The sequence below is a fragment of the Pieris rapae genome, chromosome 18 (assembly GCF_905147795.1).
Source record: "Pieris rapae chromosome 18, ilPieRapa1.1, whole genome shotgun sequence".
NCBI classification, from domain to species: Eukaryota; Metazoa; Arthropoda; class Insecta; order Lepidoptera; family Pieridae; genus Pieris; species Pieris rapae.
The window spans coordinates 5,357,489-5,380,841 of NC_059526.1; the positions used below are offsets into that span (position 1 = coordinate 5,357,489).

Genomic DNA, 23,353 nt, shown 5'->3' on the forward strand with positions numbered 1-23,353 from the left:
AGGTGAATTAATGATTAAAAAGCATTTTAATATAAATGTATAGATCGTTATAATACGATACTGCTGACATTGCAATTGATAAATAAACAGCCAACCACAGACATATAATATATGAAATCATGGATGTGTTATAAAGTTGCATTACGATTACATTTCGCAACAAAAGCCCTTCCTGTAGACACATGATATTGTAATACAACCGCTCTTCATACACGCCACCAATGTCATAGATGATATTCAGTTTTTGTTTATTGTATATTATTAACGTAGATAATTTAGCATTGGAAAATCTGATCTGGTAACTTGAAAACGGTTTTGAATATGGAATGTAGAGTTAATTAATTAATAATAATAATAAATTAATAAATTTACGGCAACTTTTATTTCTGTTAATGAGAAGCCATACAAAATATTGTGTACAATGTAATAAGGCATAATTTTTTTATTAGGTATAGTTAACTGGTTCAGACTTCAAAGTTATATTAAAAATATATTTTTGCAACTATTCTCACTAAACAAGATAAAACATTTTGACCCTAGCTAAGTCACAGATAACCAATACTCTAGAGTAGTGTTTATCTTGCGTGGCTTATCGCAGTCTGGCACAAAAATTTGCGTTATCACGGAAGGAACATAGTAAATTGGTGTCACACGACCGCTTGGAAGGATAACTCAGAGTCTGGGTCGACATATCGCGGTATTTTTGACTCAAAAGCTGTGTACTCACTACACGGCTTAAGCGAGACGAGGGGTGAGAATATACGCAAGACAACGTTGCGTTCGCTTGTGATTGGTCGTAAATTCATGACGCATCGTATCACGTGTCAACGTGCATTGAACTAGAAATTTCGTTGACTAATCACAATCAAAAGAGGCTCAGAATCGTTTCATTATAAATTCTGACACCTACGGTGTCTTTTGTCGAAAGGAAATTGTATGACAATATGGTCACTTTCAGATTTTATTGATTTATTTTACAAAATTAAAAAATATATCTTAGTATTAAAAAAAAACATATACATACTTGTACGTATATAATATGACATGCACATCCAGAACTAAATAAACGCAACTCTAGCCACCTGTTAGTGCGTACGTAGCCTTACCATGTCAAGCCATTTTGTCTGTCATAACTTCGAAGAATTTAAATTATTCCTTATTAATATTCATACGTTCGTAATGTTTAAATTTCGAAACAGATTTATTGTCACGATTTTGAGTTGATACTAAGAAATGTTATGATATGTCATTTTTCTTCTCAATAGGTACCTAATGTTGGGTAAAAAACGAATGACGTCAGAATTTGAAGTAGTCAAGTCGGGACGTCTACATCTTTTATTTATAGTTTGATTGATGAACCGAAGCGACGTATGAACTTGTATGAATGAACCGATTTATGGTTTTGTCGAGTTGGCTCAGTCTGTGCTTTGACGTCAGGAATCTTAAAGGCTAAACGTACCTTGAATCCTTACGCGGTCATTATCGTTACGATAAAACGAATAAATGTCTATGACATAACGCGATACACTAAATAAGCACTCTTGTTTTCTTTTTAAAAATGGAACGCATTCAAATTTTTAAATGTAATATGATTTGTTTTCTATTTTTTTATAATTCTGTCGTTTGTGGACGAGATGTGGCGAGACCTTAACCACGTACTCACGTACCTACGTCATACTGTATCCTTTCCTAAAAAACCTATTAAAATTATCCCTTGAAAAAAAAAACATTGTCATCGACAGGTGTTTCTTATTTGGCATTGTCTATTGCGCCCATTAAAATCAAGTGGCAGTCAAATGGATTACACATCTTCGTTAATTCGGGCTTGAGATAGGCTAAATTGCTCAATGCTTATCTTCGCGTGGCATGGCGATTGAAGTCACCGTTTCCTGCGTGACCTATGTTATCGTACTGCAACGCGGCAGCGATGCGTTCAAACTTACGTAAAAATATGATAAAAAACATTTAGACTCCCCAATCTGTCTGGAAATGGCTTAATCGTAATCCATCTTGAAGTAATATCAAATACAAGCTCTTTATACATACAACTAGAATAATAAGTTTAATTACTTATTGTTAAATATATTTTTAACTGCGATATAAAGTGTCAATAGATATTTCTATGTGTGCAATTAACACGGCGGTGAATGTCTTAGACTTTTTGATATCAGACACAGATGCTCATGAAATCTTAATCCATAGCGAATCGCGCTCTGAATTAATAGTATTTGAACGAAGCCCCAAATGTTTAAAAAATTACAAAATTTAGAAACTGGTTTTTTTAATTCCAGAAATATGAATTTTGTCAATGATAAATTATTAAGTGCGAAATGAAAAATAATTAAGCGAAAACTAGATATACGGGAATGGAACAACTGTTCGTGATTTATTTTTATTAAATTTCAATTTACATATATTAACATACGGATAAAAATGAATATCAATGACATCTCTATGTAACTGCCATAGTTTATGCTTTAAGATAAAATAGATTGAAGGGGGCAAACGGGCAGGAGTTTCACCGGATGTTATGGGCAGCGTGCCCATGGCTACTGCCAGAAGGCTCTCATGTGCGTTGCAGGCCTTTCAGGGATTGGTACGATCTTATCTTGAAAGACCTTAAGTCGAATTGATTCGAAAATTCTTCGCAAAAAATGCTTAAAAAACACTCAGTTGTTGAGCGACGGCCGTCGGGCTGATACGAGACTAAACTCAAAATCTTAGGTAAAATATTGATTTATTTAAAAGGTGTGTAAGTCTATATTTTCTGCCTATGAACACATTTTAGAAACATTTAAATAAAGAAACTAGCATGCCTTAAACCCAAACGACGGCGTCTATCACCCACAGGAGGTTGATCACTTACTTGCCTATTAAGAAAAATAAATTATCACGAAACAGATACAGAAATTTGGGAAAACCTAGATGTAGGCTAGTATTTAGAATAGGTATAATAAATAATCTATAGTGTATACCACCAAACACTAATATAATATAACACTGATAATCAGATTTATTGACTCTAATAAATGACTGAGCGGTTGGAGCTTCAAGGTATGTTATTTGAAATGTAGTTTAATAAAATGCAGTGAAGATTGATAAACAATTTTATCAATATATAAAATCATATAACAATTTCTTGGTCGGAATATATTACGCAACTAGTTTTTTTAATTTATGCAATAAGAAAAAGTCATCGGATTCAAACATTATGAGTCCAGTTTGTGCTTCACTTAAAATAGTTTGTCAAACTTAAGAAAATAAACAAATAAAACATATTATTTTTTATTACATGTTTTAAAATGTACACAAAACTTTAATTGCACTATTTTATAGATACTTTTCTTATTTTTGTGATGAAGAGCAGTGGAAACGGTGCAATTGTACTGTCTGTTGCATCGTAGGTTACGTCGAATTATTGATTTATATATGAGCTAGTAATTAATCAGGCCTAATATGCCAAAGTTCTGGGACTTTTTATTTTAATAAACCAGTCACGGTAATAATATTATCTAACAATATTTGATGAAAAAAAATCTATTAGCCTAACTTTGAGAAACACTGAGACATTTGCATAGCTCTCCATATTAATAGTCTGCTACTTAATATTAAAAGTGATTTTTAATTACATTTCGCTCTAGGTATTACTGATATCGCTTTTAGTATGTAGCACTTTTTTAGTTTTTCGCCAATAAATTGTATGACGAACTATATTAGGATATTATGGTCAATGTATCTAATGTATTTTATAAAGTAGTTTGTTTAAGTTTTTACAGCACCTATCTTCCAATTGGGCAGGACACTTTTGGGCGATATAATAATAACACAATTCTATAAAACAAAATGTTTGAATGGCGCCAAAAATCGCCATCACCGCGCATGCGCTAAAGCGGACGCTGCCACAGATAACAGTAGACTGTCATAGACGATCTCCGGCTCAGAATTTAAACTCGGATTGTCTTATATCGATATTTAAGAATTAAAAAAAAAACAGCATTATATCAAGGTAGAGCTTTCTATACTTAACAATAATTGTGATTTTAAAGAACGAATATTGAAATCAGAAACACTTACATTTTATAAATAAAATACCTCTAAGGAGTTCTTTATTACCTCCTTTTTATTTTTTTTATTTTAATTCCTTTCTATGCAGACGCTAGTAACGAACGTATTCAATGTTGTAATGAGTTCGCTATCGTATATGACCGGAGCATTATTCAGTGCAGCGAACAATCAGTCTGCCACTGCAGCATCAGGGCAGAGGTCAAGGAATGCGATCGATAAACAGCAAGATTTGACAGTGAAATAGCGCGTTTATGTTCACCATAACTATAGCGACCACAATGACGCCTACATCCATCTTCCGTGAGGTCAAAAGATCAACATATTTTATAGACTTTTTCTTTTATAAGATTGAGTCGGTTGATACAGGATGTTTTATAGTAGCATTAAAATTTGTAGTCTTTTTGGAGGGATTATTTCTTCTCGTTGATTCCACACTCTATTTGACAACTGGTAATGATTGTAAATTCAGTTCCTTATTTACAGACATTCATTAGTCTTAGATTACGTTACTTTTTTTAATCTACACTAATATTATAAAGAGGAAAACTTTGTTTGTTTGATTGTAATGAATAGGCTCATAAATTACTGGACCGATTTTAAAAATTCTTTTACCATTCGAAAGCTACATTATTCACGAGTAGTATAGGCTATATTTAATTTTGAACAAAAATAGGGTTCCGTAAGATATTAGGGTTTTTCGGACACAAGGTGTAAAAAATCAACCAAAAAATAAAAAAAATGGGGTAGCATAGCAAAATGTTCCATGTTGGCATGTACTAAAAAGGTAGGCTAGGCATTAAGGAGAAACGAAGTTCGCGGAAGCAGCTAGTAAATTATATTTTCATTTGATTTCGTCATGTTACAACTGTTTATACATTTAAGCATACGTTTTTTATATGTAACTAGCGATTACCACTAACTTCTGCTTTAAGTAGCAAAACGTGGAGTATAACAATTTCAACTAAATATTCCTCGTTTAAAATTACAAATTTTATTCAAATCACCTCGTCGTCCGCCGTTCCACAACTGCGTGTTTGTGGAACCAGCTGCCCACTGAAGTATTTCCGAACCAATTCGACTTAGGGTTCTTCAAGAAGAAAACGTACCAATTCTTAAAAAGCCGGCAACGCACTCGCGAGCCCTATGGCATTGAGTGTCCATGGGCGGCGGTATCACTTAACATCAGGTGAGCCTCCTGCCCGTTTGCCCCCTGTTCTGTAAAAAGAAAAAACATTAGGCACTACGTTTTGTAGAGACAGCTGTGACCAAAACCAATAATGCTTCATTCTTAATAATAGGCAGTTTAAATGTGATAGATATTAACAACTATAAACAGAAATGAGTACTATTCCAGACATAGAAAACGGCGAATAAATAGCAAGTTGAATTCTCTGACGCGCTTACGCATGGCAAATAGTGTCTCATACTAGCCCTAAATATATCTGGAGCAAACTCACTCCACACATTCAAGGGTTATCCTACTAAATTAGAAATGTGACTTGCTTACTCAACTGGTAATGCGCACTGACAACATATGTTCTAGCTAGCACATCTGTAATAAAGTTAGTCGATTTTTTAATTCTAAAGTTTTTAAGACGCAATAATTTAGTAGGAAACAAAAAAAAACAGTGTCGCTACAACCTTTCAAATTAGATTTCATTATCGCTTTCGTGATCAATTGTTTTAATTATAATGACTACTTCATTATAATAAAAACAGATGATAAGCCTTCTTGTTCCTGACATGCCGTTGGATTCGAGTCGGCATTGGCGGTTTTCTCACGATGATTTCCTTCACTCTAAGCGAGTGTTGAACGGCTCATAATGAGAAAGTTCATTGGTAACAGCTGAAGATCACACCTACTACTTTCCGGATGAGGGTCGCACACTACTTCAATACTGCGAAACTGACTATTTAAAAACCATCTGTGTTTATATGGTTTCCTCTGCTCTGTATGAGAACTACTCAGGATAATATTCAGAAATTATCAAATTACACCAAAACGAATCGCTCCAAAACTGAAATAACAATTTAACTTTGTATCGATTAAAATGAAATCTGTGATGCTTAATGTGTTATAACAGCATAAAATTAATGAAGTAACCACAACCTCAGCCAATGGTAAATTTAATGGCAGTCATAAAATTAACTATAATATAATCGCACGTGTACGCTTAGGGAATGGTGAGCCAAGAAACGTAGTTACATGTAAACTGTTGTGGTCCAATTATAACTTCCTATGCGAGTCCTTATAGCGTACTCACACAAAATTGTTCGGTTATCTTTTGTGAAAACTGAATGTAAAATTACTAATAAAGCCTTTTAATCTCGTTTTCTATTATAGAAAAACGAATAATCCAATGGTTACTATATCAACAATTCGTGTAGCATCCTTATTCCACACTTCACTAGCATTTGCAATGTCATGCACACACTTTCTTAATTCCTGTATGCATAAATCAAAATTATAGTTGGTGAGAATCATTTCAATGGCAGTTCCTTGCAATATTTTAAGATCCTTTAACTACATATATAATATCTGACTACTTACGCAATAAAATTAGTGCCATTTGTAGGTCCAATAAGTAATAATACCCTTTTATCACATGGCGGGTGCATCCGGCCATCAAACGTCGTCGGCAGCCTGTCGACATCTGCTGCCCCAATTTAATGCTAGTATGTGTTGAGTTTTTGTAAATAAGCTTCAAACGAATTTAGTCTACTCTATATAAATTATTATTTTGATTGTATTTAGTGCTATGTTCGGCTATATTATATTCGATAGTATTTTGTCTTTTGTTTTTACTAAATAAATGAACGTACACATCTCATATAGATTATCTATAGACACGAAATAATCGCTTTCAATTTGATTAACGATTTTAATCAAGTCTATCCATCAAATAACCACCAGTATTATTTAATTAAAAATCGTTTTTTATTTACCTTTAGTTAGCATTCTATACTAATTGATTAAAAGGTTTAAGGATTCTGACCAAGAATTAATGTCATCAAAACATTCTTTGCCACAGGAAACGGCTTACTTTAACAAGAAAATGAGCTGATTACATGAGTCAATATTGCATAATAATATCCTGTATCAATTATAAAATGAATCAATAAACATTCCATGCAGGAAGGGGGCACATCCCGGATAACGCATGTAAGGAAATGGGCCCGACGCTTCCTCCCTGCGCAACACCGAGTGGCGCGACTCGTGTAGTTATTTATATCATAACTCATAAGTGTAGACTTGTTCATCATTTATAATTATTTTAGTCATAGTTGTCTTATTATTAAATATTATATAATAAACAAACTTAACTAGTCTCATTATGTCACTATACGATTGACCATTGATGTGCAACTGTTTATAAGGTCTTCCTAAAATCGGTTTTAACACAAGGACTATAAATATATAGGTAACGATAGTCAGTTGCTATTGTATCTACACCAAAAAAGCGATTTCTGAGTGTCAAAAAATCGTTTGATATCTGGTCTGTTTCGAATATAGATTATCACACTATTCAAAATGTTACGATACATTTTTAAAGTATTTAATATTAAATTTCATAGTATTTGACCGACTTTATGGACCCCTGCAAGTCAATGGAGTAAGAATTCTCTAAATTAACATAAAGCTCACATTCAAATTGCTCCTAAATGAGATCATTAAAATATGTTTTATTATTATTTCTGTGCATGAAAGTTGGTTTTATTATTCTCAACGAAACGTTATACCAGTTTTTCAGTGCTCAAATGTCAATATGATTAATTTATTGACACATAAATAATTATTATGGTAGAATATGCATAATGAATCTAATGAGCTGATCACCTCACTCCCACTGTTCCTAACGATAAGTACCTATTCAGATCATGGGTTAGAATATTAAATTGCATTCTCATTTTTGCGTCGGAGTGACCTCGGTGGGTGAACTTAGAAAAAAACAAGCATTGTAGTAAACATTCGTATTTATAATATAATGTTGTCGTTTTATTTACAAATAAATACAAATTCAGTTAATAAATAAATGGTAAATTATCTACATCTTAATAAGTATGTTTTATATCTCATTTCTTAATCTTCTCTGGATTCGTGTGGAATCCAAAATACTAAATGTTAGCGTTTTCTTATGACACGTTTCGGTCTCAAGAAAATTTGAGACTCGGCGTTCGGGCGACACGTTCACGTACATTCACACTATATGACTATATTTACAAGTATTCGAGACGATCACTCGGCGGCCGGGGCTCTGTCCGCTGCCCGCACCGCCCTTTCACTGGCGCACTGCTCACCGCTCATTGCTCACTGCTCACTGCACACCACACAACACTGAGTCCGGCCCCGCGCGGCCCGGCCCTTCGCTCGCCAATAAATATTTGTACAACGCGGGCGCCGCTGCGGGGGCTCGCTCGGGGGGCGGGACTAGATAATACTGGAGAGCGGCGGCCGCTCGGGGCAACGGCAGCCGGAGCGACGACAGCGCGCGTAGGCCGCCGCGCCCGCCGCCGCAAGCGCGCGGAGAGGCCAGTAAAGCCACAGGCACGGCAGCGGCACCGAAAGTGCCGCCACGCACGCCAGCCGAGCGCCGCCCGCGCACGGCTCCGCTTCGCCCTCGCCGCTCCCGCAGTGGTAGAAGAGCGCTTTAGCGCAGCACATACACGACGCGTAGTCGACGCACGCCTCTGCGCTGCATAGACACGAGCCGCACAGCCATCGTTGGGGCAGAGGCCGCGGCCGCGCACATTGCTCGCACCGGCAGCGGCCACAATTCTCGCACAGTATGGAATCGGCGGCGAGCGCGGCAGCGCGACGCTTATCCGCGGCGGCGGCCGGCTGCGCCGTCACCGGCTTAAGCGGCTGCGCGGCCGCGGCGTGGGCTCGCGGTGTCGGCGGCGCGCGGCGCGGTGCCTCGACGTAGGCATTCCGCTCGCGCTCCGCTTGGGGCCGCGGCCGCAACAGCGACACAGGCTGGCGCGCGGAGCTGGTGGCGCCCGCACGGTGCACGCGCGCCGCCGGCTTGGGCGGCCGGGGCGGCGCCGCCGGCCCGCCATACTCGTCCATCGAGTCCGGCTAACGGCTCTCGGGGCCGTCGCCTTCCTGTTCCCTCATCGTCCCCACCTACGGACAATACATGACTAGGTCAGACACAAATTACTACCATATTAGATTATATGTAAATGTAATATACAAGAACGTTGCTTTATAGAGTACCCAAACGTATTTTTTATCCCTAAGCCATTATCCCAGTGTGATTATAGTGTTAAGAAGTACCGAATACATATGTATATCTTACATTCTAGATGCTACTGATATATACCAGCCTATCTAAAGATTATAATTATAGGAATAATATTTCTTATTCCTAACGGCGTCATTGAAAACGTAACTTATAGTTTATTAGGTAATTTCGTATTATATTTTCAGAACAGTTTTAATTCTCTCAGGTCAATGGCCTCATTTAGACTAGTATACAATTTTAGCTGATAGTGCGAATAATTATTGCATATGAGTTCTTATGCAATTAATAATGGCGAAAGTAATTTTTTGATTTGTTACACTTTAATCGCGTTCTTTTATAATACGTTAAGATTTTAAAATTTTTCATATTAATGATTGCATAATCAACTACAAACCTATAAAAGCATCGAAAATTAATATAAAAAGGTAGTAAACAAGGAAATCCAGTTAGATTAGTGCAAAATAAATAATATAGAACCGATATACAATATGAGTTATGCAAGAATAAAATATTAATTGTCATATGATTAAATCGCGTTCATAAAAGGCAAACTATTAAGTAATTCTGTGACGTAAATAAAATGCTATGTCAACACTTTTAAAATGTTGATCTATTACGCAATTTTAATTTAAATTTTATGTAATTCATACTTTAAAGTGATCAGCGATAAACGCCCAAGGTTCGATCTCCGGCTATGCGCCAAAGCAGTTCTAGCTGTGCTTTTAACACTCGCTGTGCTTTAGACCCTAAAAGTCAACGGCGTGGTCAGGCAAAGGTAGCTCATCAAAACCTTAGTAAAAAGAAATTATCACAAAAGATATAGAAATCTGAGGGGCATATCTAGAAGATGGTAGCGCTGTGTTTTTAAGTCATAAAAATCTTACTACAACACACTCAAATGAGTATTATCAATAGTCATTTAATAAAACTATACCATAGACATATTAATTTTACAATAGGAAAAAATTTTGATCATTTGAAATATTTCCACAAATAATATTAAATCTATGGCATAAACTAAATAGATTTTATTAAATTATTTTGGGTTACTGTATCAACAGCATCTACCCCTTTAACAACGTGTAGTAAACACATAATAGATCGTTCCATGAATGCTGTAAATTAAATATGAAATATCCACATCGCTAAATGAAAATCAATAAATTCGCCAAAAACTATTTAATGCTGTTTTTATATACCACAAGTCTTTCGTTTAGTAAACAATAATTTTCTAATATTTTAAAAATAGACAGATAGAGAGAGGGAATATTGGTGTCTCTGTCTGATTCAGTTCATGGAAAGTGTGTGGTAATGGATTGAAATTTAAGAATATCTGAATATTTCGTTAAATAAATTATTAAAATATTTTTAACTTTTAAATACATTTTTATAGAACAGTGGCAAATGGGCAAGAGCCTCATCTGATGTCAAGTGATACCGACCTTTTAAGAACGGCTCCGCCAAGGCATGAAGTCGGTCGGAAAGTGACCTCGTCAACGATTCTAATCGCTCGTTGTATTCAAGTGTAAGGAACTTGGTAGGTTCCAATGAGAGAAATATAAAATTTGTTTTACTAGTACTGTGTCATTTTACCCTTTATCACAACTAATTTAATATATTCGTTTCGTATAAAAAATGGCAGATTGCGGACACCTAAAATTCTTCAAGCATCATAGATTAGCCTTTGATGGTGTGGTCCTTACGAGACCCTGATTGCGCTGAAATGCGGCTGTAGCATATGGCTGTTGTCTACTTGCATATACTAGCTTTAAAGATAAATATAAGAACTCTTTTCATATACACAAAGATTATTTGAATCCAGACTTTCGTATTGGATTTTGACACGCGCGATATTTCAAGTGTCAAATTGTTACTCTTAATTAAGTTTGTCTGTTGTTATGCATATCAGCGATATTTGACATCTAAAGGAATTGTTACCTTTCAAAACAGCATAAAACCTTTTTGTTATAATTGAAAAAGAACTAAATTTTTTCTGCACAGATTGAATAACGTAGTGAAAATCTAGTTATTTATTCAAATAATTACATAATAAAATATTGTTTTTAATTTGTTTGGGAATAATTATTCTTAGCACGTTTATTATATATTACATAAAAACCGGTTTGCCGAGTGATAAGAGTATGTATATATAGGATGAATATTGATCATCAAGGTTACAAATAAGATAGTGTAGTTCGGTTACAGAGGCGTTGTCAAATACCAATATCTCTCATTGAATGTAATTTTTTATTAAACTACTTCTTAACCTATTGCAGCTGTCGGATTACCGTCTTAAAAGCCATGTGAAGAATTAAGCAGAGTTACTTATTACAATCGTTGTCTAAGGATTGTGTAAGTTACTGTTTACGATGTTTTAATTAAACGAATGGTAAGCATGGTGTCACGATACTTTTAATCCACGTTATAACGGTGCCAACTTTAAATTCCTTTAGCACGGCCTTTTAAAGTTAACAAGTGGTTTATAAGTTTTCACTTTATGTTTCAATATTGAATGAATTTCAACATGAATATTTACTAAGCTGTAATTCTATTATTAAATAGTTCTTATCTTGTTTCCGTCTATGGTAATCGTACGTAAATGTCAATTGTCAATATCAAGGCATGGAGTAAAAATTGTTGTTAATAGGAATACCAAAGTAAACGTCCGCTCATTTCTAATACATGAAGATTTATATTTGGAAACTTGATGCACGTAAACTAGTTATTTAATTATATTCAAAATTAGAACAAAATCTGTGGACATATTCAATCATCACCGTATTGAGAATTATTAAAAAACTTATCGAATAAAGTTTTTATAGTTAAAAACTACATTCAAGCATTATTAACATTTTAATTAAGTATGTAAGTGGTTTTTGTACGGATTTGTAAGTAAAATAAATTTAATTTAAGCAACGTGCACGCTCTAAAGCGTTATTTAATAGTGTTTTGTTAACTTTACGAACGTTACATCACAGCAAGGTAAGAGTTTGATCTTATCCTGTATAACGTTATTTATAATATAAATTAGTGTTTAATAAAATGTTGTTTCGTCTAAATATTTTACGGCTTATAAAGTTCGTTAAAAGATAATATGTCGTTATGTTTACAAGTTATTGCTTCTTATCACCCTTATCTATAGTTGTAGAAATTGGTGCCGCTGTTGCTATAATAATTTGGAATACCGAAATCATTACATATTTTTAATGTTTTTAAAACGTGTAAGTTCAAATGACAGATGGCGAAGACAAATAATATGGCTATTTAATTTCAACGCCTAGAAATGGATTGCTTTAGTGTCATTAAATTCGAATATGGAATTCTGTGCGTATACGCACCTAGCGTATCTAGTCTGAATACCAAACTGTCGCTACATGGTAGAGTTCCACGTAAGCAGATAATCCTGTATTATAAGTTGTATTGAAGTATACCAAGATTGATTGATGGTGACGTTCATTACATTCCAACATAAGTTTATGGAATATAGTGAATTAGATTCCATTTGATTCCGTTTGAGTAGGGTCGCGATCACAGCGTCTACGTCGCGCACGTGTGACGGCACCGGCAGGAGGCAAACACAAGGCCCCCTCATTCATGCTATCCACTTTTACATTCTAGCTATGTCTTAATTCGAATTCCTGAGCGAATGTCATCCGCAAGAAGTTAAGTACTCGTAATAGAACGTGAGTTGTATTTGCCGCAAATCGACGCATCCTGGATGCTGGCATTCGAACCAGTGGGCGATATGATAGCCGGGACGTCTGGGTACTTACGAAGCAGACGTTCCACGTCACATGTCTCCTACACAAATCACGATATACACAAGTGCATACACAAGTGCACTCGGGCGTATTGGCCCCACACACTACACTGAGCTCGGGCGCCGGTGCCGCACCGAAACCGCGCCAGAAACCTCACTGATTCACAAAATACGACAGAACCACTGAATTTCGGGCCGGCAAATCCACAGGAAGGCTCACGAGAGCGGCGCGGTCCGGAGCGGCACCTGGCGCGGGCGGGGGGCGGCCCACGCACCGGCCTCGATTCTCGTCCGCCCGCCGCGCGGTTATCACTGCAATATGGCCGCTACTCACTTCCTCGGTGAAGTTCTTCGTTGATTTCTACTCCTGATCTCGACGATGGCGATTCTCTTAGCCGTTCCGAACTCGTGCGGATTCACTGCACTTATTCTTATACACATTTTAATGGGAAACCGGGAGCGTTAGCACTACGCTCCGACGAAACGAGCGTCCCGTTCGCAGACACATTCCGCACTGGCGTCGGGCGCGGGTGCGGGTCGGCGCGCGGCGCGGCCCGCTCCGCGCGTCCCTCCGCGCGCGCCTCGCCTTTTTATGAATGGAAGGCGGCCATACTGAATGAACCGCGTACACGAAGCAGTCGGCCGCTATTTTCGCAGGCCAGCGGGGTGAGCGCGGGGGGCGGGAGCCGGAAACGGGCTGCGAGCGCGAGCGGTGCCAAATTTTGCGGCGCGGGCGACGGTAGCGGATGCGCTCGTTTATCGAGCTTCCGGCGAGATCCCCCCGCGCAACCGCATCCGGGAATTAGGTTTCCGGCCAACGAGACCAACGAACACCCCGCCCACTTTCCTTTAACGATTATTACTCACTATGATAACGAGAGCCTATCTGATGAAACGGGTTCAATTATTCGTTCAAGTTCACGTCATATTTTTGCCGCTTTTGCTGTGGCCTCTGATGAAGGTCGTTTTGCGTACACAATATTAATAAAGTTTCTCTTTCTATGCACCAAATTCCGATGCGATGTGAGTATTTAAATATTACACTTGACACATGTGTACAATAAATAGACTATTATCTTGGTGAAGGAGGAAAGAAATAGTATAAGTAGTAATCGTTATTTACTATTAACATATTAATGAACGTACACAACTCATTTGACTTCGAAATATGTATAGAAATTAAATATTAACATACACTATATAGAGCGTAATTATTGAAATAATAGGCTATTGTATGTTGAAAGTGGACAAGACCGGATGCTCTAGCAATGCGTAGGCATAACTTCCGTTACTGATTAGTAATACTTGGATTATGCAAGCTTTACACACAGCAAAGGTTTCCTTGCAATATATGTGTACAAGACAAAATGTGCTTAGTTATGTACAAATGTACTTATTTATTTAGAATAAATTTGTTTTATTGTATTATTTATATGTTACTACTCCTTAAAAACTTTCGTATATCACTTTACATATAAATATGAAGTTTATGAATAACCGTAAAATTTATGATATCAGGTATTCTTTGCTGAATTAACATGTCTAGAGGTTAGGCCAGTGATAGTACAACCCTTTGCAGTTTTGGCCGCAGAAGGAAAATCTTTTATACTGATAACTATATCAAGGTTGATCTTAACACTGACTAGACCAAGACTGTCACTGAACATAAAGAGTAGTAGACCAATTCCTGAAATCGAACACGAACACTATGTAAAGAGTTGAATCTAGTGTTAGGCCTATTACTGAAACCTACCACGAACTCTATATACCTAAAGAGTTGAATCGAGTAGTAGACTTATTACTAAAATCTACCACGACCACTATATAAAAATTCAGTTGAGTAGTAGACCTATTACTGAAATCTACCACGAACTCTATATAAAGAGTTGAATCGAGAATAAGACCTATTACTGTAATCTACCACGACCACTATATAAAGAGTTGAGTTGAGTAGTAGACCCATTACTAAAATCTACCACGACCACTATATAAAAATTCAGTTGAGTAGTAGACCTGTACCTAACCCTTATGTTATAAATTGTACATGATACTGTCAGGAAGCATGAAATTCTCATAGGTGATAAAAAGTTGCTTCAACAAAAACAATAAAATCTGAATCGACATCGTCTTAGAACAAAAAATAATAACTTGATTAACTTACCGCAATATCTATTGTTAATGGACTCATAAAAAATATTAACAAAACAAGAATAATTATAATGAATGAATGGACCTAAGTTTGAACAACAAAAACTTCTACCTGCTTGAGCATTGCTTGATGAACCAAATTTAAAATTTCTTGTCATTTTAATGTGAATGAAGCGAAGCAGATGTCTTGGAATCTGTTACATTTATTACCTATGTTAAGTAAATTTTCCCACACGACAATTGTGAGCAATTTAATTCTATTATGAAAAAAATAACATAGTGCCTTTTTTATACTAGTTATATGCAAAACCTGAAGACGGCGATTTTTTACTCACTTGCTTTTGCCCTCCAAACACTTTCTCCGCTTAGAACTTTATCTTATTTATTTAAACTTCGTTACAATAAAAGAAAAACAAATAACATACTTTATTATAGATGCAACGAGCGGCTGTGTAGCAAACACACAATCTCTTCCAGGCAATACTAGAAGAAAAAAAAAACTAAGGAAAATAAATATTAAGAGTAAACTGCATAACCAAATCAACAAAATTAAAATACAAGTAACACTGAACAATGATTAAACTGTCAAGCCTAATCTAATATAATACATACAAAAAAAATCTAAAAGCTAATCTCACGGTTCATGTATTACAATGCAATACAAAGAATAAGAGATACATGAATTCCAAAAGTCACGATTGAGTAGGATAGGATATATTTCCTGATTTGTTAATAAAATAATAATAAACTTCATTTAATATTTACTGCTTCTTATAGCTCAATACTTTAGCAATAACATATGTTTATAGATAAGGTACAACATTCATTAAAATAACATCAATAGAATATACATTCGAAGATTCCGACGATACTATACGTATATGTTTTTGATAGTAATGGATGAGAAAATTCTAAGAAGTGGTACACGCTAATATTTAATAAGTTACAATATAACCTTGGCTAGGTTAGGCTAAAACCCATAAATTTAAGGTTTCTTGCCATTGGACCATTGACAGATACTCTTCAATATGAAGAGTCCCTTGTGTGTACTGCGATATTGCAGGCTATCGAGTGTGCGAAAGTTGCATAGATCTGGCAGCGCCTTCTTTAGGTCTTATGTAAATTTCTCGCGTTCATATCCAATTCATATCCTTTCTATATCTGATATTCTTAAGTACAAAAAAGAAATCATTTATTCATATAGGTAATGAATGGATAATGTACACTTATGAACGTCAAAAAAAGAAATATACATTAAATGATTCTAATTTTACATTTATTGCCAATTCTCAAATCAAGGGCGTAGAAGAAGAGAAGAACTAGCAATAAAGTCTCCGCCACTCTTTTTTAATAGCCAAGTTTCTTTACACGATGTTTGTAAGGAGCTGCAACCACCTTGTACCTTCTGATTCTTCATCATTTGGGAGCAAAAGTAAAATATACCGTTACCCCTTATGTATGTATGTATGCTGTATGGCGAGCTCTGCCTAGACATAAATGTAAAATACAGTTAACTAAGTATTCTTTTTTTGAACAAAAAAACATGAACCGGAACGAATCCTAATGCTTCGACATGTGTGTTGAGCGGGTTTTTAAAAGATCCACAGTTTTTGTTTTAGTTTTAGGGTCTTCCTTCCGTTCCCAAAAGCAAGGAATTTGCACCAAAAAAGATCCTTTTTATGCTCACCCATTCGACATTCCTTTACAACAATGGTGAAATTTAAAACTAAAAATTTAATTGGTTAATCACTTAGTTTGTGGAACGGGGAACGCCATGGTAATATTCCAAGTGAATCGACTCATGTTTCGGTTTGAAAATTATAAATGGCCGCCATTCTTGCATATAAAGGTAGCATGGTTTAAGCAGTGTCGAGGTCGTAGGTTCGATCCCCAGCCGTGCACCAATGGACTTTGTATGTGCAACACTCGCTCGTAGGGTGAATGAAATCAACGTGAAGAAACGGGCACATCTCAAATCCAGAATTCGACGTCATATGTCAGAAATAGAGTTGATCTACTTGTATATGATAATTTTTTTATTAAAGGATGCAATGTGAGACTCAGATAGGGTTGTAGCGCCACTGAATTATTATCATCATTATCTTAATTAGTTTACGATTGTTTGTTGTTTGTGTCCTGGTACCCCTAGTCCGGTGTGAGATGAAAAGAAAATAATTAATATTAGAAAAACTAATTGACATTAGTATCGATGCCTTGAACCTTTCCTAAAGGGATTCCTATTAATAGTATATGTTAAAAATTATTTTTTAAAGTTAGACATGTCCCGGAACGTATTAACATTTACAATATTTATAACTAGAAATTCTTGTGAACAATGGTACTTTTTCTTTTTCTAATTCTTGTGATATTTTTTAGCTAGTCATTTAAAGAGGTTTTATATTCCACGAATTCATTCAAAATGAGGTGTTATCATTAAAGTTTTCTTATTGCAGCTGAACAATAAGTGATTCAATTGAGTTTACATGAAATGCGATGCTCATCAGAGAGGAAATAATGGGTGGCCGAAAGAGACTTGCTAAGGGTGAGACACACTATATATTGTAAAATCCTTATATTATTCTTGAATTTTAATATTAATTTGTTAACAAAAATCCATTTAACAAAATAATTGTTGATTCCGCAACACGTATTTTCATGTTTTCAGATTTCATCATCTGAACATCAATAATTAAAATTGCTCTTCAGCTTTGGAACTCACGTGATCCATGTCAGCAGTTGGTTGATGATGAAATCTAAATATTAGGTATTATAATATCACATAAAAAAGACAAATCCGTTTATAAATGGAGTGTGGCAGAAGTTGGTGAAAATTTACAATTTGTAGAACAAGAAAAGAAATACAAGATAACAAAACAAATGAAATGACAGTGAATACAAGTCTTACATTGAAAATGACACCGTTCGTACCACATCGACTCATTCGAGGAAAGTTGATCAGCTTACAATAAGCTTTCATACGAAAAGCACATTCTCAGAAAAACTTGAAATGCAATTTAGTATAATCTATTAAAGCAAATCAAGCTTACGTACAAGTATTTCATTATACATATATATTATTTATTATTATGCAGTGTTGTTATAAAGTATTTATTCTGAATCGTCGGGATTAAATCTAATAAAACAAAATAGAGTATGCAAAGCGTCTAAATAAATCTATAGTTTATATACTATGGAATAAGCCATAGAGATAAACTATTTTTGGAGCGTTTTCAAATGTTTTTTTTTTTAAACAGGACATTATAATTTGTTCATCGTAAAACGTTGATAATAATTGCTATTTATAAGATTTGGCATACATTATATAAGGTACACAACGTATCTGGTATATTATTATTAAAAAAATACCTTCAAGTCCTACATCTCAAGCTATTACAAGTTATACATTACTTAATTTTAGAACAAAAAGATGGGCTGGGCTGGCCAGCTCATGGAAACTCACATAGCAGAACCCTAGTTTTTTTTTAAATTTCCCTTCTTATTACTATTCTTTTTTATCTTCTACTATTCTATCTTATCTACTTTTTTACCGTACAATTTCAAAGTTGCAACATCAGCGTAACGATTATTGAGTATGTTCATCGAAATTGCATACAAACATGTCGCAATCGCGCTGCTGATGCTGATACAGACTCACAAAATAGAAAGCCCATTTTAAATATAAAACCTTTAAAAATAATGTAATTTTATTGTAGCAAATAAAATGCAACGGTGAACGTTATAGGGTGATGCAATTAATATACTAATCCAAAGATTTTTGCATAAGTTTTATCGTTTATCTTAGCCTTATATGAGGTGTTAAAATTGCCACATTATATAATATATATATATTGCTGCTAATTGTGTCAAAACATTCATTACTATCATTAAAATATGTTCGCACGCAGTTGTTACTGGGTTTTTAAATGTAAAAGTTATTTTTATCAGTAATAAAATTTTAAATTATATTTCACTAAACATTCGATTTTTTTTCTGTCTTTTACATTACTCAAGATTGTGACTTAAACAATTCTTAATACAACCCTTTGAGTCAATAACCGCTAATCACGATTACGTTCATGTACACACTGAATACTATATAAAACCTTTAATACATAGAAATATGACCAGTAAACAATGTTCAAATATCTGGCATTGGAATAGAAGAAAGAAAGAAACAGGTTTGCGGATAATTATATTTTGAAGTCAAGTATGTGAACTGCCTTTTGAAAAAATAATTGTTTCAACGTGAGTCGAACCTGCTTGTGCGCATTGAACCATCAAGGCAGTTGCGCAGTTACTTACAGAGAATAGAATCGATACGACCTACGCAAAACAAGTAGGTGAAATGTGGGATCTCAAATAGCAATACAAATATGGAACAGCACCTACTCGATAAGATATTGCAGCAATAGAAATCAGGCTTCGTTTGATATTCTGGAGGCGGTCGTTTGCCGGAAGCCGATCGCTTTCCATCCGGCATCGACACTGTACTTACAGACAATTTTGATTGCAGGTTCTATAGAGCGTTACATCATGAAGGGCCTAATGCCGATGCGTACCCGTGACGCCAGTTTGAATAGTAAAAAAATATGATTTTCTCTCTGTCTGTAAGGCCTTTACATTTTACGTTTTACATTTTACAATTGGCCTAAAAGGGAACTACTGCGAAGAAAAACTCACACACACTCATAAAGTATTATATTTCAAGTGTATATATATATACACATTGACAGGTCGGCTGTGCAGCCACAAGCCACCTCAAAATGTAGTGAAATAAAAAATAGTTATATAAATATAAATACAAGTGACAAAACGTTATATAAGACCGTAGTGAAACTCAAAAAAGACATATTTCTTTTCACGTGTATTTAAAATGTAATAATTTAGACGAAATTCAATACGAAAAACCTAATACTCGTGTATCTCAGTTCAGTGATAAGACGATATTTGTCAAAAACTATCACAAAACATATTGTTAATATGTCCAAATTAGATTATAAGTCCATATACTACACCGGATGTATGATAAGGATTGATAATAAGCGCCATTCATAACAAACAATTCTAAATAATTTTATGTACATTTAAATAAATGTTAATAATTACTGTAGATTAATAAACGTACTATGGGCTGATATAATAATCTTTTATCTCGTTTAGTTTCATTAGTGCCCTAGTGAGCTACATACCGGAGTGCTGTGCCTTCTTAAATCCTTATGTTATTTTCACACGTGTATAATGTATATCCTATTTCCATAAGTATATGATTGTCTGCTTTGTAAAATGTGTGATGTTTGAGAGCAAAAATAATTTAAAGCAGTTAAAAAGATGTCTTTTTAACGTCCCAATCACACAGTCAAAGTCACAGGCACTTTACGGTAAAAATCAATAAATATTTATCCAAACTATGGATTTCTTAATCTTACAGAGTGCATCGCATAATACAGTATCTGGATTTTTTTCAATTTACCATCGTGGCTTTAAGGATAAAACAAATTAGAATTAGTTTTTGTATAATAAAGAACTCAATATATTAATATATTGGTTATTTTATCAATTGCTGTATTCTGTCCGGGTGAAGACAAGAATTATAACCAAGACATATTTGTATGAAGAAAAATTAACATTAGAAACATTTTCAGTCTCGTACAAGTAATTATTTTATTATTCTCACCAAAGTTCTAACGCCCATATAACTATATAAAAGCTTTTCGCAAATCATATATTCACGAACGATGCTCCTTCTTAGAATCGATTAAAGTTTAAACACATTGGGGTTTGGCCATTTTGCGCATATTTTTTGTGGCCAATAAACATGTGTGATCCGACAAATTATCATACAAACAACTTAAGCAGGAAACATCAAGAAAATATTAATGAAAATAAACGGATGCTACATATCACATTAATTTTATATATTACATTGCTTGTGTGAATAGCCGTAAAAATCAACATAACAAATAATGCACGTCCTATAAACACAAAATATCTATCCATCTATCATGTTTTTTTATTATGTTCGTAATATAGTTTATATGTGCAAATTCATGCGCTGCTTATATTTATATAGACTGCAGTAAGAGTGATGTTCAGAATTTCGTTACAATACAATTTACTTTCGTTATATAGTTATAAATACAAAGCTTTATGAACTATATACTATGTTGGAAGAAATTTAGCAAAATTACCGTAACATATTATGTACGAATGATACTAAAACTCTTTTCGTACGTTCCAATATACGTATAAATTTATATGTCAAATATTTTTTTTATTAAAAATATAACAGAAAAGAAGTATACCACATCTTAAAGTAGAACATATTAACAATAGTAAAAGAAATCTAGTCTCATAAAATTTAATATATCCCATTTGCTTTAAGCATAAAGTCATAAATTTCAACGAAAGATAATTATGCAAAGGTAGGACTTAGTGGTAGGTGATATATTGTATATGGTTCTGTTGATTACTATCATCCATATTTTATTTGATTTAATTAATTTTACTACAAACTTTAAAATCTGTACGATTCATCAAACAAGGTGGTGTCTCATCTAAACCAGAGATCTTAATTTTTACATTCAAACTACAAATACGTTTGTTTTGTCCACAGATAAGGCGAATCCTCGTCACAGAAATCACAAAACGATGACTGCGTTAAAACATAATATACAAAAGTTTTGTGCCAATACTTTAACAAACTCGCAGTTTAATATCGTAAAAGACGCTTTTATAATATATATGTGAGGATTTTAGTGTCGTTCATAAACAAAGTTGATCACTGAATGAATAGTTGTCACGAGTCCATTCACAACATGTGACCTTAGCCGACCCGCGTATGCGAAACGATAGATTCGATCTCGCGTGTGTTAGACGGAGCTGTATAAAATTCTTCTCATTTTAATTGAAGGCAATTACATAAATTCCACGTAGCGGTCGTAGGAGTGGGACGAGGGGGAGTGAGCGGTTAGCGGGCGGGGGAGGGGGCAACGCGGCGGTGACCTTCCATGAGGCCGTCCGGCTCATCGCTACAGCCGCGGCGCGATACTCGGCCTGCTAGCATTATATGACCATTGTAGAAAACTTTTGCATACTCACAAAAGTGTGAGAGCTTAATTCATTTGTTTAGAGAAGAATGCCTTATAAGGAAGAACGAAAACAAATGAGTATCGTTAAATTTTCTTAATTCCAAACAATATTGGCCATAACGTAGATTTTATATAAATGTAAAACTGTACTAAAACTTGTGTATTATTTGAGTTTCCTCGGACCCGTTATCAAATTTTATTTATGTAATACATGTGACAAACCTAAACAAATTCATTACTTTATTATATTAATGTCTAAATAAAATATTTAATGTTTTACAGAGTTTTATTCAGTACTTAGAAAATATATAATATTGTGAAAATGAAAATCTATCATAATATAAAATAATAATAACCATATTATTTCGAATCCTCTACTGGATTTAACAAGGTAAAATTACTTAACGATTTCTGATAGGTAACATGCTATAATTCAGGTCGAACGTATTTGAGACGAAAGTTAGTAAAATATAACTTTTAATTTAATATAAATCGAAGCGTTCGTTGGCAACAGAGGTCTAAAATAAGAATGTCACTGATCCCAACACAATATTGAATTAATAAAACATATCAAATTAGCTGTTTTATATTTTCCTACTGTAATTAAAACATGCATTCACTATTAAGGAATAGAAAATGTATTTATTATTTTGTATGTTTTTGTATTATTTATTATGTAATATTCTATAGATTTATAAGAAAAACTGTTTGATGAACTGTCAATTTATGATATTCAAATTCAAAATCATTTATTCATGTTGGGAACATAATGTATGAACTTATGTACGTCAAAAAAAGAAATTTAATGTATTTAAATGCTTCTAATTTTACTGCCAGTTCTGAAAGCAAGGGCGTAGAACAGAAGAGAAGAACTGGCAATAATAATAAAAACGGTATTTAAGGATCACTATCAAACTTTAAACTTTACTATTTCTAATATAATTTGGGCATTGCGATTAGTATTTCGGAAAATAAATCTATAATAATTAATCTGTCCTGAAGTACCTACTCAAATTACTTTAATGTTTCAACAACACTTTATAATT

General features: G+C 34.5%; 1 protein-coding gene and 1 long non-coding RNA gene across 6 annotated transcripts in view; one reads left to right on the forward strand and one right to left on the reverse strand.

Moving 5' to 3' along the window:
- Positions 1-8,022: 8,022 nt before the first annotated feature.
- LOC110994516 (protein sprouty) overlaps positions 8,023-23,353 on the reverse strand; it is a 35,733-nt gene continuing 20,402 nt past the window's right edge. For 2 of the 4 annotated variants that reach the window (XM_022261188.2, XM_022261189.2), the window contains exon 3: positions 8,023-9,190. In XM_022261188.2, the coding sequence (XP_022116880.1) occupies positions 8,495-9,133 (639 nt within the window). In that variant the 5' untranslated portion in view covers positions 9,134-9,190 and the 3' untranslated portion in view covers positions 8,023-8,494. The other 2 variants (XM_022261186.2, XM_022261187.2) reach the window with 2 other exon arrangements.
- On the forward strand, positions 13,652-22,152 carry LOC110994517. 2 transcript variants are annotated; one of them, XR_006750826.1, is made up of 3 exons: positions 13,652-14,094; positions 17,673-17,761; positions 21,833-22,152. It is a non-coding gene; the product is annotated as an uncharacterized LOC110994517 (long non-coding RNA). The 2 variants fall into 2 exon arrangements; XR_002600222.2 differs by lacking the exon at positions 21,833-22,152 and adding an exon at positions 17,885-18,100.